This window comes from Athene noctua, chromosome 13 (genome assembly GCF_965140245.1).
Source record: "Athene noctua chromosome 13, bAthNoc1.hap1.1, whole genome shotgun sequence".
NCBI classification, from domain to species: Eukaryota; Metazoa; Chordata; class Aves; order Strigiformes; family Strigidae; genus Athene; species Athene noctua.
Genome location: NC_134049.1, coordinates 23,848,853 through 23,867,063, shown reverse-complemented (window position 1 = coordinate 23,867,063; position 18,211 = coordinate 23,848,853). Strand labels below are relative to the sequence as shown.

The window sequence follows — 18,211 nt, the reverse complement described above, 5'->3', positions numbered from 1 at the left end:
ATCAGATTACAAATCACCTCGTGTTTTGTTACCTAGGTTCTAACCGTTCCTACTAAACAATTATGACCAATCCCTTCAGCCTTGGTACAGGGCTGTACAGGGGATTTTAGAGTAGCAGTTGGTTGCTAGATTCAAAATACAATAAATGTAAAATGATTTTTGCTAAAATATCCCTTAATTCTATACTTATATTAAAATCAAACACAATTTAATTTCAGTTGATAATAAAATCAATAACACCACCAACCCACCAGGTATTTGGGTAATTGTCCTTTTCTATTTGTAGTTAAGCTTTGTTACTTCTGGTCCAATAGACAGTGATTTAAATTAGGTATTAATCACAGAAATTGGAAGAGAAAATACTGGTTGGGTAGAAGCAAGACCAGAATTGGGTTTGAAATTAGATTGACATAAGCAGAGTGGAAATAAAAGCTCAAGTCACATTTTGCTTTATCAGGCAACCCAGAAAAAGAATCAGACAGAAAGTATTAGGTTCAATGAATTAAAAACCAATCCCCTCCCAAAGCTTTCTTTCTGACTACAGGAGAAGGGAATTAATTAAAACAAAGCTACTCTAGTGAGCTGACAATATTTCAGTTTACACTTTCTGTTTTGAACTGAGGAAGTTACTAGCTGGTTTGGGAGAGACATCTTTGTTCTGAGAGGAAAAAAAAATCATATCGGCCTAGACTTGAACCCAGCCTCTCCCATCTGTAGGAAAGACACTTCCAGTAGACACACATCCTCCCCTCCAGTCATAATGCACTTAAATTTTTTCTCAGCTCATTATTGAGGTGGGGTTTGGGGTTTTTTGGTTTTGTTTTTGTTGGGTTTGTTTTGTGTTTTTTTTAAGAGGGAAAAGTTCCAGGCCATCATTTTTGCTTTGACAAAATGAAAGGAAAATGAGAGGAAAACAAACTTCTTTTTTTTCCAAGCCAGAGACTTTATATACTTATGCACATAGAGGTAGAATGATGGGGGAGGATAAGAATTTTATAATCCACTTTTCTAATATTTCTGTACTGAGTCAGGTTTACTTCTTTGTTTGCAAGGCCAGAGGTACAATATCAATAGTAATTTTTTCTAATATGCTGAGTAAAAGAGGACAAGTATTTTAGGGATTTAACAGGACAGGATTGCTAAAATAGAACAGGTCTTTTTGAAAGGCATTTCACTTCATCCATAAATTCAATTTATTTTTTTTTTACTAGGGAACCACTTATGTTCTGTGCAACTACAAGGAATCTGTCACATGAGTGGAGAAAAAATGACCATCTGTTTCCCAAGTAACCACTTGTCAATGCATCTCCTCAGGCTTTGCTTGACTTCCTGATTCCTCAAGCTGTAGATGATGGGGTTGAGTATGAGGGTGACTATTGTGTAAGACAGGGAAACCATTTTCTTCATGTTGGATGAGAGGTTGGACTTAGGTTGCAGGTGAATGATGCCAGTTTTGCTGTAGAAAAGAGTCACTACAACCAGGTGAGCTGCACAGGTGGAAAAAGCTTGCCTCTGGCCCACAGCCGAGGGCATCTGAAGAACAGCGTGTATAATGTGAAGGTAAGAGATGGCTATTGGAGAAAAGGGAATCATCACTATTATGACAACAACAATAAAAATCAGTAGTTCAAACAAGGCTGTGTCTGCACACACCAGCTTCAACACAGGAGAAACATCACAAAATAAATGATCAACCTTGTTTCTCCCACAGAAGGGCAGGGTAAATAACCATGTGGTGAACCCCAGAGCCACAGGGAGACTGGACATCCAAGACCCAATAGCCATCTTGCAGCAATGATACTTGTTCATCACGGTGGTGTAATGCAATGGATGGCATATTGCCACTTGCTGGTCATAAGCCATTGCACCTAAGAGGAAACACTCGCAGGTGACAAAAAGAATGACGCAGCTGAGCTGCAAGGCACAAGCTGAGAAGGAAATAATTTTTCTCTCCTACACCACACTCACAAGCAGCCTTGGGACAATGCTCAGGCTGTAGCAGATCTCTGTCGAGGCAAGATTCTGTAGGAAGTAGTACATGGGTGTGTGTAGGATAGGGATAACAACATATAATGATATAACAACAATTAGAGAGTACCCTATCAAGATGGCCAGAAACATGATGGAAATCAGCATGAAAAATAAGAGCTGCAACTTGTCATGGAAATTAAACCCCAAAAGTAGGAAGTGAGTAGTGATGGTTTGGTTTCCTGGCTTCATTTCCTCAACAGATTCCACCCTAAAAGAGAAAAAAAAAAAAACACACTAAAGAAGGGTTAGTAGCTTGAGACAGACTTGTGGTCTCAGAAATAGCTACAATTGCAAGTGAAATGGTGTTTAAAAGACGTGGTAAAACTTGGATTGCATATGACAGTGACCCCAGTCTAAAAAGTCTCAGCTGGGGAACTTGTGCAAGATCATCTTTAACAATCACAGGCAGGGATACATCTTCTCTAAATTAGGTGAACAGAAGATAGGTATGCATACTTTAAATAATCATTCTGTGTTTATTTTATATAGAAAGACATAGATACCTCCAAAGGGCAGGTGACCTTAGCATAAGAATGGCATCTATGATGAGACAGAAGAATTTCACTTGGATGTCTCTCAGTTAACTCCATCATCTATATGTCTATAGACATCTAACTGTGAGTCAGTCATATTAGAATCACTTTACATTCAATGACGAGAAATACAGCACAAGACAGAAGCACAGTATCTGTCCTCTAGATGGATGTCCAAGGATGCCAGGATTGGCAGTAGCATTAATAATGAAGTGAGTGTACCATGACCAAATTTTTGGATAGCTGCAATTCATGAAATTCATTTAATTATTGGTGCTCTAAGCTAGGTGATACAGAGATCCTGTGGCTTTCTACCTACTGGTTTGACTCATGCAGAAATGATCTATCTACGTTATTTTCGTTGTTAACCCTGCAAAAGTACAATCCAAACCTAAACAAGTTTAAATTAATGGAAGTGTTCATGCACTTACATTTGTTTCATCAAATCCTATAAAACCCATGTTCTGAGTTTTCATTTCAGATAAGATCTGGGGAGTAAAAAGATGCTCAACATACAAACAGCTTCCCATGTAAAAGTGGTCACCAGCTTCTACACCTACTGCCTTTTTCTGGGAATTTACCATCTCATCAGATCTAGTAACAGAATTATTTTTCTGGGAAACTTCCTGGATGGTTTCAGTCAAAATATACTTGGTTGATTTTTGAAAGAGAATAATAGATTTTTTTAATTTTTTTTTTTTTTTTTCAGTAATTACACCATTGGGTCTGAGATAATTTGGCTCACAAGATCTGGAGTTTAACTTTACTCCGAGAGGACTAAGGGTTAAAGTTTTCCCTTCAGGATTCACATGCATGAGATGAGAATATATCTAGATCTGTGTAATAAAAATCCCAAACTAATAATGAGAAATAAATTGCTTAGAGTCCTGTGAAGATATCTGTATGTCCAATAGAATTTTGACTTCCATCCACAGATGAGGAAGACTCTTGCCACTTACACAGCAGTCATACAGTATCACTAATAACAATAAAGTAGCTTAGGATTTTCAAGTCTTCTCAGGATTTCTGAAAATGCCTTTTTCTTTACCTTAGCAATGATGAAAGAGAAAACGAGAAGATGAGAAAGTGTAGACACTGTGATTCATTTGTTCAAAGTATTTATCTGAAAATAGGCAGCTACAGTTGCCAAAGTTTTCTACAGACAATAGAAATATACAAGTATACTCTCAGTGTAATTAATGTTTCTCCACCATAGACATCTAAAATAATATGATTTGTTGATGCCACTGAGGTTCCTACTTCTCTCGGGTGAGTACGTGAGTAATTCAGATGTAAAAATCTACATTGCTGGTGCCTAAAGACAGGTAGGATAGATTCCTTTTGTATACCATAATAGCAGTGTCAGGCTCAAATTAGAAAAATAAACCATGGAAACATACTGATGTTTTGGTTTTGCCTTAGGAACCAGCAAAGAATGAGGAACAGAAATTGAAATATTACCTTATGCTACTAAAACTTGTAGAGTTTTCTTTCTCTCTTCAGTAGGGGCAATAATTTCAAAGGCAGAAATTACAAATACAGAGAAAAAAAATCCCTGTGTTTTCCTCTGTAAGAGGCAGCATCTACTCTCTGATTCCAAGGGATCCTGGGGCTAATTGGTGAAGGTACTTGAAGTTTCATGTGCTCCCAGTAGAATCAGGTCTCCAGACAGCAATTTTTTTGTACGATGAGATCATATGTTAAGTGATCTTTTTTTTTATCCATGGTCTATATAAAAATGCTCAAGTTTTAGGACATATAGTATAGTACAAACGAAGTTTCCTCCCACATGTTCAGAGTCGTAGAAGTAAGTGATATCATTGTTAATAGTACTAACAGGATATCCTCTTATTCTATTGCTTATCATCTAGTTTACTAATATTAGGGGGAAAAATGGAGTTTGGCATCTGTTTTTTTCCCACTAGCTGAAGAGACTTTCAAGAGATCATAAAAATACTTGAGTAGGAATGGTATTACAAATACGGGGCGTTGCAATAGGATATTAATCTACTACATAGCCCTAAATGTTGTAAGCAATAGTTTTTTGTTTGGTTGTGGTTTTTTCCCCCTTTTGTCGACTTTATTCTGGTCACTAGCTGGCTGAACATGAGCTGACAGTGTGCCCAGGTGGCCAAGAAGGCCAGTGGCATCCCAGCTTGTATCAGAAATACTGTGACCAGCAGGACTGGAGAAGTGATCAGACCCCTGTACATGGTACTGGTGAGGTCACACCTCCAATACTGTGATCAGTTTTGGGCCCCTCACTACAAGAAAGACATTGAGGTGCTGGAACATGTCCAAAGAAGAGCGACAAAGCTGGTGAAGGGTCTAGAGAACAAGTCCTGTGAGGAGCAACTGAGGGAACTGGGGTTGTTTAACCTGGAGAACAGTCTGATGGGAGACCTTATTGCTCTCTTACAACTACCTGAAAGGAGGTTGTAACAAGATGTATCTCAGTCTCTTCTCCCAGGAAACAAAGGGTAGGATGAGAGGAAATGGCTTCAAGTTGTACCAGGGGAGGTTGAGGTTGGATATTAGAAAGCATTTCTTCACTGAAATGGTTGTCAAGAATTGGAAGAGGCTGCCCAGGGAAGTGCTTGAGTCACCATCCCTGGAGATATTTAAAAGACATGTAAATGTGGGACTTAGAGACACGGTTTGCTGGTAGACCTGGCAGTGTTAGGTTAATGATTGGACTCAATGATCTTAAAGGTCCTTTCCAACCTAAATGATTCTGTGATTCATTCCCTAATCTTCTACCTCCTCCCCCTCTAAGCGCTGGTGTGTTCTGTTCAGTTCATTGCAGTTTGTCTTTGCTGCTCCTTTCTCCTCACACTTTTCCCCTGCTCAGTGCGGGTCCTCTCTGAGGGCTGCAGTCCTTCAGGATAAACCTGGTACAGTGTGGGCTGTCCCGTGTGGCAGTTCTTTTGAGGAATAGTCCACTCTGGGGACCTAGGCCAGGCAGAAGTGTCCCTGACAGATCAGGTCTGCAGCAGTGAGCTGGACATACATGCGTTCAGCTCATCCAGCTCTTGCTTGTGACACTGCTGAGCTTGGCAAGACTTGCTTCCACCCTAACAAATACACAAGCTATTATTTTAACAGTATGCATAAACCTCAAATGAATTTTGCCCTGCTCTAGCTCTGCATTTAAGTACAGCTGGTTGTTACATTTTTTGTTCGTTTGTCAAAAAAAAACCCAACAAAACAAACAAAAAAAGCAAACCCCAAACCAAAAACCCCCATGAGATGATTTTGGTTGCTTTTGCAACAGCTGTGAACAGTTGCTCCATCATCATCCCCTGAGCCTCAAGGGGTCCTAGCCTCTGCTTGTCTCTTCAGAGCATTCCTGCAGTGTGTGGTGCATGTATGTGCATGTGTGTGTGTGGGTGGGGGTTTTTTGATCGGCCACACAGGAATGTTCCCTAAAGCATCTGGCTGGCAGTTTGCATGATGAAAGTGCATGAGATAATTAAGAATTATAATTCTTCAAATATTCATGCTCTGTCTGAGCATGCAGAGACACAGTTATGAAAGCCAAAGCTGAAATTGAATTAAATCTGGCCAGGGATGCCAAAGACAACAAGAAGAGCTTCTTTAAGTACGCAGCAGACTAGGGAAAATGTGGGCCTATTGCTGAATGACTTGGAGGACCTGGCAATACAGGATGTGGAAAAGGTTGATGTACTGAATGCCTCCTTTGCCTTAGTCTTTACTTTAAGACCAGGCTTCAGGAATCCAGGCCCTAGAGATCAACGGGAAAGTCTGGAGCAAGGATGTGTATCCTTGGTGGAAGAAGATGAGGTCAGGGAATACCAGACATACATAGCCCATGGATTCTGGTGGAATGCTCCCATGAGTGCTGAGGGAGCTGGTTGGTGTCATTGTGAGATCACTCAATAATCTTTGAATGATCATGGTGACTGGGAGAGATACCTGAGCACTGAAGGAAAACAAATGTCATTTCTGTTTTTGAAAAGGGCAAGAAGAGGACTCCGAGAACTACAGGCTGATCAGCTTTAACTTGGTCCCTGGGAAGGTGAAGGAGCAACTAATCTTGTGAACCATTTCCAGGCACATGAAGAACGTGAATGTGATCATGAGGAGTAGTCAGCATAGCTTCACCAAGGGGAAATCATGCTCCAACAGCCTAATAGTCTTCTGCGATTAACGGACTGGTTTGGTAGATGAAAGGGGAGCAGTTAGATATGCCTTTCTTTGACCTTGATGCAGAGAAGGTGAATGATATCCTGGGCTGCATTAGGAGAAGTGTTGCCAGCCAGTCAAAAAATATGTTCCTTTCCCTCTACTCAGCACTGTTGAGGCTGCCTCTGGAGAGCTGTGTCTAGTTCTGTGCTTCTCAGTACAAGAAAGACATGGACATACTAGACAGAGTACAGCAAACAGACACCAAGATGGTGAAGAGACTAGAGAACCTCACATATGAGGAAAGGCTGGGAATGCTGGTACTGTTCAGCCTGGAGAAGAGAAGGCTCAGGGGGTTCTTATTAATGTGTATCAACACCTGATGGGGGGAGTAAAGAAGATGGAGCCGGGCTCTTTCCAGTGGTGCCCAGTGCCAGATGCTGTTGTCACAAACTGAAACACAAGAAGTTCTCTCTGAACATCAGGAAATGCTTTTTTACGAGGGTGACAGAGCACTGGCACAGGTTGTCTGGGGAGGTTATGGAGACTCCCTCCTTAGAGATATTCAAAAGCTGTCTGGTCATGGTCCTGGGCAACTGACTCTAGGTGGTCCTGCTTGAGCAGGGGAGGGTTGGAGCAGGTCACCACCTCTTGGACACTTCCAACCTCACCCATTCTGTGATTTTGTGATTCTGTAACATTGTCTACCTTGATTTCAGAATGGCTTTTGTTGTTGTCTTCTCATACAGAAGTTGATGAAGTATAGGCTGGATGAGCAGATGGTGATGTGGATTGAAAACTGGCTGAATGGTCAGGCCCAGAGGGTGGTGATCCATGGCATAAAGTCTAATTGGAGGCCAGTAACTAGTGGTGTATCCTAGAGGTCAGTACTGGGTCCAATTCTATTCAACTCTTCATTAATTATCTGTATGATGAGGTCTTAACAAATTTGCTGCTTACACAAAATTGAGGAGTGGCTGATACACCAGAGAGTCGTGATGCCATCCAGATGGACCTCAACAGGCTAGAGAAATGGGCTGACTGGAACCTCAGGAAGTTCAACAGGGGGAATGTCATGTCCTGCTCAGACAAGGGAAACAAGTGACTTAGATTTGTAAATCCTCAATGGAGTGGACAACGGTGAGACAAGTCTCAAAGTCCAGACATTTATTAACTTCTCACAATGTACTAATTGGATATACAATAATTGGCTAAGTATATAATGAGTTGTGGGAGGCAATACAGTATGCCTTGCATTAATTAATGGTAATGAAGGTAAAGGGGAAAAAGGAAAGGAGGAAGACAAAAAGAAGAGAGAAATAGAGATCACTGTTCTGGGTTCCTGTGTCGATCCCATCAGTGAGGGTTCAAGGAGGCATCTGTCTTCTTTGCTTCACTTCACTCTCTGACCCTCCCCCCCTCCTCGTCCCCCCTCAATTTATACCCACTTTCCTTGGGTCCATCCCCTAGGTCGACCCACATACCTACATATCCTATGGATGGGGAGGGGTAAAGTGTTTCATGGGATGATGTATTTAGCACAATCTTGTTAAGCTTTGTTAGCATATTCAGGGTGTTAACTTTAATATGCATTTTGTGAACAATGAAGCAAAGGTCATTCACTGGACTGATGGCCTTTGAAACTTGACCAGGTGCCCCAGAGCAGAACTGTCCTGTCTCCACAGGGCTCCCCCTCCAGCTGCACCCTGTGTTATTCAGGCAGCCTTATCAGCTTCGACCTCTACACCATCCACCCCATGACTATAGTTTCATTACTTGTGGGTGTTTGAGATATTCCTTAGCTTGGAGGGCCTCCACCGACCCCACTATCCTTTATCTTTTTCTCAGGCTGTTTTTCTCAGTCTTTGTTTCTTGTAGGCCTGTTTCTTTCAGGACCTGTTTTTACAAGTCATTTCTCACAGGGAAGTGCAAAGTCCTGCACCTGGGGAGGAACAATCCCATCTAGGATGGAGAATGAAGACTGTGAATTGTTAGATAAAGAGATTAACTGAAAAAGAGATTCCATTCCACGTCTTGCTTTTTGACAGATCTTTCAAGACTCAGGACCTATCACCAAAGCTTAGACATCAGAAAGTTAGAGATCCACTGTAAATTGTTCTTCAGTTTGATCCATCAGTGAATCAGAATCAAGAGGGAGACTTCATGCTGACACCATTTAGCTTGGTGTTGGTAGAGAAGGTAGCCTGTACATGGCAAAGTGGTGTTTTCACACAGCTTCAAAGTAAAGGCGTGTGAGCTACTTATACCTTGTGGCACACTTTGAGGGCAAGTCATATCTGGCCCATTAAGAACCACACTTCTTCAAGAAAGAAAACTCAAGAAAAAGATGGAAAGAAAGCATTAGTAATGCACAGCTCCAACCAAATCCCAATCTAACATACTAATTCCTAAATGTCATGCAAACTATGACATAACTTGCAAGGAACGTGATATCACTTTAAATGTCCTAGAAAATCATGTTACAAGTATGTCCAGATAGCAAGCATCCTGTATGAAGCTGTTATCAAGACAACTGGATGGCAGTGGGAAGTGCCTGTGTTTTTCCTTCTTTTATAGAGGCAGACTAGGACTGGTATTCAGTTATATATACATAGGTGTAGAGAAACATTTTAGCCCTATGGAATGTCCCAGATGAACTCTAAATAGCATTCCAGAAGGATAAGAGATTGCCTTAAGTTCTGGGTCAATCCACCATCCTGTATTAAAAGTAGGATACCTTATGTTGTCAAGAATTGCACCATAGATCTATGTTTAGGCAATTGAATCCAGTCCCTGTGCTGAAAACATGTAAGTTTGGACGTCTCAGCGGGGAGTTGAATCCAAACTTCAGTGTTTTTGCTAAAAAGAAAGATACACTGGATATCCTCTCTTTTCCTCTCTTTTCTTTTTAGTGTTCATATATGGTAACAAGTCATAAATTGAGATGTTTTAATTGGCAGCAAAATTATCTACATATATGTATCAAGTTTCACATGTAAGAAAAGCTTGGCACCCATGTTACCAACTGCTTCACTGTGGTTGAGTTTAGTATGGTATGAAGAATTTGATTCAGCTCTACTCTCTATTTATCATGATACTGTCATTTCTTCATCTTTTTTGCACTTTTTTTTTTTTTTTCAAAGTGTTATGTGATGCACCTATGTTCTACCTTGCACATACTCTAACTGTACCATGTTTTGGGGATGAATTACATACTCTAACTGCAAATCAGTCTTCTAAAAGTGTTGTAATAGAGAACTCTTTCCCCTCACCTCTGCAATCATAGCACTACTTTTCGGTAAACGGGTATACTATCCAATTACAATCTGTCCATTGTTGCCGTGGTTTTTAACCCTTACTTTTTATGCATAACCACATGGAAAATCAGCAATTTTTGTTTGTATCTGTGGCAGGTGCACCCACACCTATGAAGCTGAGGCTTCCTGGATGCTGAGATATATTTGATTTCTTTTTCCATATTCTTGTTCTTGGGTTTTTATGTGAATTGGGGCCCTCAGCCAATAAGGGCGATATTGAACATAAATCAGATTCGGGTTAGACTCTGCCAAAGGAAATTCCTTGAGGTTGAGAGCCCTCATTTTTAAGGTGAGTGATCAAGCATTTTGGACTGTCATTAAATCCTAGGAGTTTTGTGCAGTAATAGGGTTTTTTTCCTCTCACGGGAATTCAGATCTGCTGGTTTTGAATGATTGCTGGAGTACCAATGGACTGTATCAAAATAAATTTTATTTTAATTATTGTCTGTTTATTTTGAGAGCCTCCGCAACCATACCATCTTTCAGTAACAGCTGCATCCTATACTATTTATAAAAGAACTGGGATAAAATATTCCAGAAATCTTGTATTTCCCAAGTAAATTACTTCCTCCCCTCTCCTCTCCTCTCCTCTCCTCTCCTCTCCTCTCCTCTCCTCTCCTCTCCTCTCCTCTCCTCTCCTCTCCTCTCCTCTCCTCTCCTCTCCTCTCCTCTCCTCTCCTCTCCTCTCCTCTCCTCTCCTCTCCTCTCCTCTCCTTCTCCTCTCCTCCTCACAGTCTTTCAGGTCTTACCAGTGAAGTTCAAGTCATAGCACTCAGTCTTATCTTTAAGGTCTGTCCACCAGTCTCAGCAGTTTTCAGCGGCATGTAGCTTAATGTCATATGATGTGGAATATCCCTTGGGTCAGTTTGGTCAACTGTCCTAGCTGTGTCCCCTCCCAGCTTCTTGCACACCACCACCCTGCTCACTGGTGGGGCAGCATGAGAAGCAGACACTGTGTAAGCCACTGTTCATAAATAATAACTAAAATATCAGTGTTTTATCAACACTGTTTTCATCACAAATCCAAAACATAGGGCCATATTGTGAAGAAACTTAACTCTATCCCAGCCCAAGCCACTACAACTAGATAGGAAAAACCCCATTGGCTTTAATGATATATAGATTTGTATGTGGTTTTTATTCTTTGGCTCTTCTGCTGGGATGTGTGGCCATCACAGTCATTGGCTTAAATTTAATTAAGTTATATGGGATGTCAAATATATAAACTGATTTGTGTTACAAGAACTTTCTGAACTGATAGTTCCATACTTGACCTAAATTAGGTCATGTTTTAAGCCATTTGAAAACTAAGAATTTCTCTGTCATTTTCAACAAACTCTCTTTTACAGTCTTGTTTTTCAGAATATAAAAAAAGGGGGCTTAACATAAGTATTAAGATGTTGTATTGGATTGACATTGGTCTACAAAAGCCTATCAAAGTTGATGAAAATCTTAGTGCAGCACATGTCCAGTAACAGTGGAAGTTCACAGCTGAAATGACTGATTGTATTGGGTTCACAGAAACTTAAGCTGAAAAGAGGAATACTGTTTACAAGACCGTATAAAAATCTCATCACCCATGCCCCAGATACCAGTTGGATACAGCCTTGTGTAACGACTGTTGCATACGGTCATAAACATACTGGTCATATGGTCATATTGATCCTAATCCATAGCTGAGAACATAAAAACTTCTGCACAAGCTGACAGAAAAAAAAATACAATATTGTACAATGCCTTTGAGAGAAATGTTTTTCTCCTTTTCCAGGAAGTTCTTCAGCATCTTTGGGACAGTCACTGTGGAGTAAGAGACATCAGCAAAAGCTAGACAACCCAGAAATACATGGAGGACTGAAGCTCAGGATCCACTTTTATTACCAGAATAATAAGTGCATTCCCAGTCAGTGTCATTAGATAATAAATAAAGCCACTAGAAACGGTGAAATCTCAAAGTTGGGATCATTAGAAAGTTCCAGTAGAAGAAACTGAGTGACCACAGTTTGAGTTTGCATTAACATTTCATCAGCATCCAGGGGACTGGAAAAAAAAAAAAAAAAAATCATTGAATTTTGGAAATCAAAAGATAAAACTTTATAGGAAAACAGACAGGTGTTCCACAGTCATATACCAGGCAAGGAATTTCCTGTAGTGTAAGGACTGTAGAGGTACCACAGTACAAGTCACTGGTTAGAAGTCGTTGGGAAAACTGTGTAGTGTCTGGTCATGGCTGCTTGAGAAAGATAATTCGGTGCAGGCCCTCCAGAGGAGGAGTGTTGGTTAAACAGTGATCTCAGTCTAGCAAACCTCCGCTCTCAGTCCCTTGTCTACTAGCCGGATGGGAAGGTAATTTTATAATGTTCATATCATCTCCCCTAACACGACAAATGTTAGAATTGTTTCCCCAGATCCACATATACTTGATGTAGTAATTTACACAATTTTTACTTATCATTCCTAGATAATGCAAAAGAGGCAAATGAAATCACTTGCAGATTGAAAAATAACATGAGCATAATAACACAGCAAGGAGGACCTAGAATGCATCACCTCCCACATATTGCTGCTCCTCTGTGAATGATGATGTGGCTGCCATTTATGCTGCTGTAGGTCTGTGAATGGTATCTTAACTCAGCCCAAACTGTCTGTTCCTCTTCTTTGTTCCAGTTGCACACCAGGCTACCCTTGCTGACACTAATGTACTTGCTTATGATCTGCATCTTTTTATTTATTTTTATAGTGTCATTTGTGATTTGCCCTAAATAGATATTGTGAGGTTTCCAGAGAAATATACTTTTAAATGTCTGTGTGCAGATGACTAGGTTGGTTTGGGTTTTTTTGACTAGTGAATAAAAAAGCCCCTACAAGGAGTAGTGGGAAGTTCTGATCCAGCTAGAACAGATTTAAACACCCAGTACCAAAAAAAAAAAACCAACAAAATACTGGAAAAAAAATATGGTTAAATAAAAACATTTTAACATTTAGCATTAACGTTTTAATTTTATTTTTATATTGTTAACATTATTAGAATATTTTCTTGTATTTTTTCCCTTTAAGGAAAGTAACTTCCAAAGTAATAAAAAAAGGCCTTTCAAGAAACAGTGATAAGTTCATTTTGAAAATGAACCATAGAATATCTCAAGTTGGAAGGGAGCCAAAGTCCAACTCCCTACTCCTCACAAGTCTACCTAAAACTGAGTGTAGTCCAGTTGCTCCTTGAACTCTGACACATTTGATGCTGTGACCACTTCCTGGGAGCCTATTCCAGTGACCAGCAACCCTCCCAGTGAAGAACATTTTCCTAATGTCCAATCTCAACTGCCCCTGTCACAGCTTCATTCCATTTCCTTGTGTCCTATTGCTGGTCACCGGAGAGAGGAGATCAGCTCTTCCCCCTCTGCTGCCCCCCTTGAAGAAGCTGTAGACTGTAATGCCGTCACCCCTCATCACCCTCTCTTCCCCAAGCTGAACAAACCAAGTGGCCTCAGTTGTTCCTCATAAGTCTTGCCCTTGAGGCCTTTCACCATCTTGGTCACCCTCCTCTGGACACACTCCAACACTTCGATGTCCTTCTTACATTGAGGAACCCAAAACTGCACCCAGTGCTCGAGGTGGGGCTGCACCAGTGCAGTGTAGGGTGGTACCATCACCCCCCTCAACTGGCTAGCTATGCTGTGCTTGATGCATCGCAGGCCACAGTTGGTCCTTTTGGCTGCCAGGGCACACTATTGGCTCAACTTGCCATCAACCCAGACCCCAGATCTCTTTCCGCGGGGCAGCTCTCCAGCCTCTTGTACCCCAGTTTGTACACATAACCAGAATTACCTCATCCAAGGTGGAGAACCCTGAACTTCTTCTTGTTAAATTTCATACGGTTGCTGACTGCCCAGGTCTCTAGTCTATCCAGATCTCTCTGTACAGCCTCTCTACTCTTGAGAGAGTCCATACCTCCTCCCAGTTTAGTATCAATGAATCATCTAAATATTTATGTGGAAAAAAAGCTATGATAAAATACTTAGGTTTTCTAACATCACTTAGGGAGGAGATAAGCAAATACTTGCCTCATTTGCTCAAATTTTACTAATTTATTCACAATAATATATTTATCTCCCTCTTTACAATTCCATACTTTCTTGGTGATCTTGCTACTTACAAAAAAAAAAAATTAAAAAAAAAAAATCTCATCTCCTCCTCCAAGAAGGAGGCATTCAGACAGAAATAAATAATGCAAACTGTCTAATTTAATATTAAAACAACCACATCATGTCTGACTTTGAAGACCTAGAATGCAGAAATCCACCTCTTACCTAGTAAGGATTAATCTGTAACTAGTGTAGGCAAACAGGTATTTTCTTGGCATTTATCTTATGAGATAAATAATTCCTTTGGAATTCCTCTTTCTGTAATGACTACAAACAAGCAACAATTAATTCAAATACAGACGGCTACTTTCTAAGCATTTCAATCTGAACACATGAATACATCCAATGGTGGAATGATTATACTAGCTTAGTAGGAAACAGAACAATAGTTAAAGGGTAACAGTGTCAAAAATTAAAACTCACTCATCAGTTGCTGGTCACTTAATACAAGACTGTTGTCCCTTCCACAAACTCCAAATAGTATCAGCTTCTAAGGGAACTGTGGAGGTCGAATGAGTTACTAGAGCTTCAAACAAGAAAACTGCCCAAGAGAAAATCAATGGGGTGAACTCCTTGCAACGTTTCTCTGCTGATCCTGCTTAAAGAGATGAAGTCCCTCCCCTTGACGAACTTAGATAGTTCCTGGCCTGGGGATATGGGATCTGAAGCTGTTGCTGCCGGAGTCATTCTCTTTTTTCTGTAGCAACGCTGTTTCACTACTGTGATTCACTAAATAATGAAAGAGTTTCAGCTTTATATTGCATCACAGGCAAGGTCTGAGGTTAAGCTATTTGCTTTAGCTGGACGTGTAAGAAGGTTTCAGCTGGGGTTGGAAGAAACACGTGCCTTCATGGGTAATTTCATCTAAAGCATCTTAAAAATTCATATTAGGCTGAAACATGCCACTTCACACTGGTAAGAAAGACATAAGTGCCTATTGGTGAAGGGAAATGTATTACCTGTAGTTTCTTCATGCTGCAGAAGAACACCTGCCAAAGTAACTCAATGTGGCAGGGTATTTTCACCCTTTACATGTCAAAGGTCAGACCTACAAACAGTAAAGAAAGATTAAAAGAAAAAGGCACTGTACTACAAATAGAAAAGGACAATTATCCAGTTACCTGGCGTATTGGTGGTACGTGGCGAGGATTTGGTAGTGGGAAGAGCAGCTCCTGGAAAGCCCGCGCTAGGGCAGGTTTATCCCAAAGGACTGCAGCCCCCAGAGAGGAGCGACACTGGAACAGGGGAAAAGCGTGAGGAGGAAGGAGCAACAGAGGCAAACTGTCACGAACCAACCCGCAAGTCCCCACTCTGTGCACTTGGGGGTGGGAGGATGTAGAAGGTCTGGGAATGAAGTGGTGAAGTTGAGCCTGGGAAGAAGAAAGAGGGGTGGGAGGAAGGTGTTTTAGTTTTGTCTTTGTTTCTCGCCATCCAATCTAATTTAATTGGCAATAAATTAAGTTAATTGTCCCCACGTCAGTCTGTTTTGCCCTTGATGGTAATCAGTCAATGATCTCCCAGCTTTTACCACAACTCAAGAGCTTTTTCATCTTGTTTTCTCCTCCTGTCCTGTCCTGTTGAGGAGGGTGCATGAGAGAACAGGTGGGAGTCTGGCTGCAGTCCAAGATCAGCCCACCAGAGTAGTATAAGTACAAATGTTGGTAAGAGGGGATATTGGGAATAAGAAACAGACAAAATGGGAAATAAAAAGAAGGATGAAATACTTCAATGGAGCGTGGGTTAGGTAAGTGAAAAGGTTTGAGTAGCCTATAGAAATGAACCAACGTGTGAATGGAATGGTCAGAGGATACTTCGATGTATCAGATAATGTTGGTACGGAGCTGGTATGGAGGCATGTGGAGACTGCACCGTGTCTGGCGGGGATGGAGTCAGCTTTCTTCACAGCAGCCCGTATGGTTTGTGCTTTCCATTTGTGGCTCAAACTGTTGACGATAAAGCACCAGTATTCTGGCTATTGTTGAACACTGCTTGTACAGAGTCAAGTCTTCCTCTCCGGTGCCACCCCCACCTGGGGATAGGGAAGAGGCTAGGAGGGGACAGGGCCAGGACAGCTGACCCAAACTGCCCAAGGGGCTATTCCGCACCACATGATGTTGTGCTCAGCAATAAGAGCTCTGGGAATGGAGGAGGAAGGGGGCATGTTCATGGTTCAGGTGTTTGTCTCCACAAGCAGCAGTTAGGCATGCTGAGCCCCTGCTTCCTAGGAAGTGGCTGGACACCGGCCTGATGGTGGGAAGTAGTGAATTAATTCCTTTTTTTGCTTGCGTGTGCAGCTTTTGCTCTCCTTATTATACTGTCATTACCTCGATCCACGAGTCTTTTCACTTCCCTTTGCTTTTCTCCCCACGGGACTGGGGAGTGCGCAAGAGGTAGGATGCTTACACAGTTGCAGAAAATTTAAGAAGAAACTGAGTCACTTGGTATTTTGCAGTTAACCCACTCCCCCATACAAACAGTTTTCCACTTCTACTTCTGTGTTAAGTAAATGCCTTGTGCTTGTCTAAACACGTCTTCAGTTGAAGCCTATAATCCCGAAGCTCCTCTTTGTGGTGGTGTGCAGGCGTGGAGCCTGAAGTCACCGCCCCCCACACCCCCTGACACTTTGGTTCTCACTTGGACAGGGTGAACTTCTCCCCCAAAACACAGTGAGTATTCATGGGCCGTTAAACAAAGCTAGCAAAGGCAGTCTAGATATAGCCTACGTGGTGAAAGAATTAAGCACTTTTGTAAGGACATGTGGAAGGACAGTGCCTGCTCCTTTAGGGGCACCTGGTCAAGGACCTTTTCCAGTCCGACAAGAGATGATAAGAAAGGGAGGAAGCGATGAACAAGAACTTACAGGGACAGAAATCGGACTGACAAATGATAAGGGAGACAGTGAGGAGAACCAAACTTGGTCAATTAATGACCCGATGCAGGGGAAACGGGGAGGAACAAAGGGAGGGGAGACAGAAAAGGATATAAAACGGGGTCAGTCCGTGCACTGGTCTGGCTGAGCTCTGTGCCTCATCTTCACAGTCTGTCCTATCATTTTATACCTTCTTATTAAATCTTTTCTCAGATACTGGTGGGACCTGTGTGTCTGTGAGTGAAAATTGGTACCAGCTACTGGAGTCAGGCTGGGGTGTGGATGCCCTGCAGCCTGTGGTGTCAGTACCGGAGCAAGCGAGGTCACAGTGTCAGCTACTAGAGCAAGTGGTGGGAATGGTGTGTGACCCAAAAAGCAGCTACTGCGAGGGACTGGCACAAACTGGCATGGTGGGATGTCTCCCATGACTGGAGTGTGCCAATTGATGGGTACAAGCTCTTTAGGAGGGACAGACAGGGCAGGGGAGGTGGTGGGGTGTCGCTGTATGTCAGGGACTGTTATGATTGCTTCAAGCACAGGTGCAGTGAAGACAGGGTTGAGTGTCTTTGCGTTAGAATCAGGGGGAAGGCCAACAGGGCAGATGTTGCAGTAGGAGTCTACTATAGGCCACCCAACCAGGACAGAGAGGTGGATGAGATATTCTGTAGGCACTTAGGTGAAATCTCACGATCGCTTGCCCTTGTTCTTGTGGGCGACTTTAACTTCCCAGACATCTGCTGGAAATACAACATGGCAGAACGAGACCAGTCCCAGAGATTCCTGGAATGTGTGGGAGAGCACTTCCTGATGCATCTGGTGAGTGAACCGACCATTGAAGGTGCCCTGCTGGATTTCCTCTTTGTGAACAGAGAAGGGCTGGTGGACAACGTGGAGGTTGGAGGCCGACTAGGGCACAGCGATCACGAAATAATAGAGTTCGCTATTCTTAGAGAGGCCAGGAGAGAGCTAAGCAGGACTGACGTCCTGGACTTCGAAAGGGCTGACTTTGTCTTGTTTAGGCACCTGCTTGACAGGATCCCCTGGGAGACTCTCCTGAAGGGTACAGGGGCCCAGGAAGGCTGGGCGCTCTTTAAGAAGGAAGTCTTAATGGCTCGGGAGCAGGCGGTCCCCAGGTGCTGTTAGAGGAGCTGGTGACAGAGAAGACCACCCTGGCTG

General features: G+C 42.0%; 1 protein-coding gene across 1 annotated transcript in view; it reads right to left on the bottom strand.

Annotated features, from left to right (window-relative positions):
* Nucleotides 1-1,248: 1,248 nt before the first annotated feature.
* Nucleotides 1,249-18,211, bottom strand: part of LOC141965659 (olfactory receptor 10A3-like) — a 43,959-nt gene continuing 26,996 nt past the window's right edge. Inside the window, 1 exon segment of the mRNA XM_074917510.1 lies at nt 1,249-2,004. Within this exon segment, the coding sequence (XP_074773611.1) occupies nt 1,249-2,004 (756 nt within the window).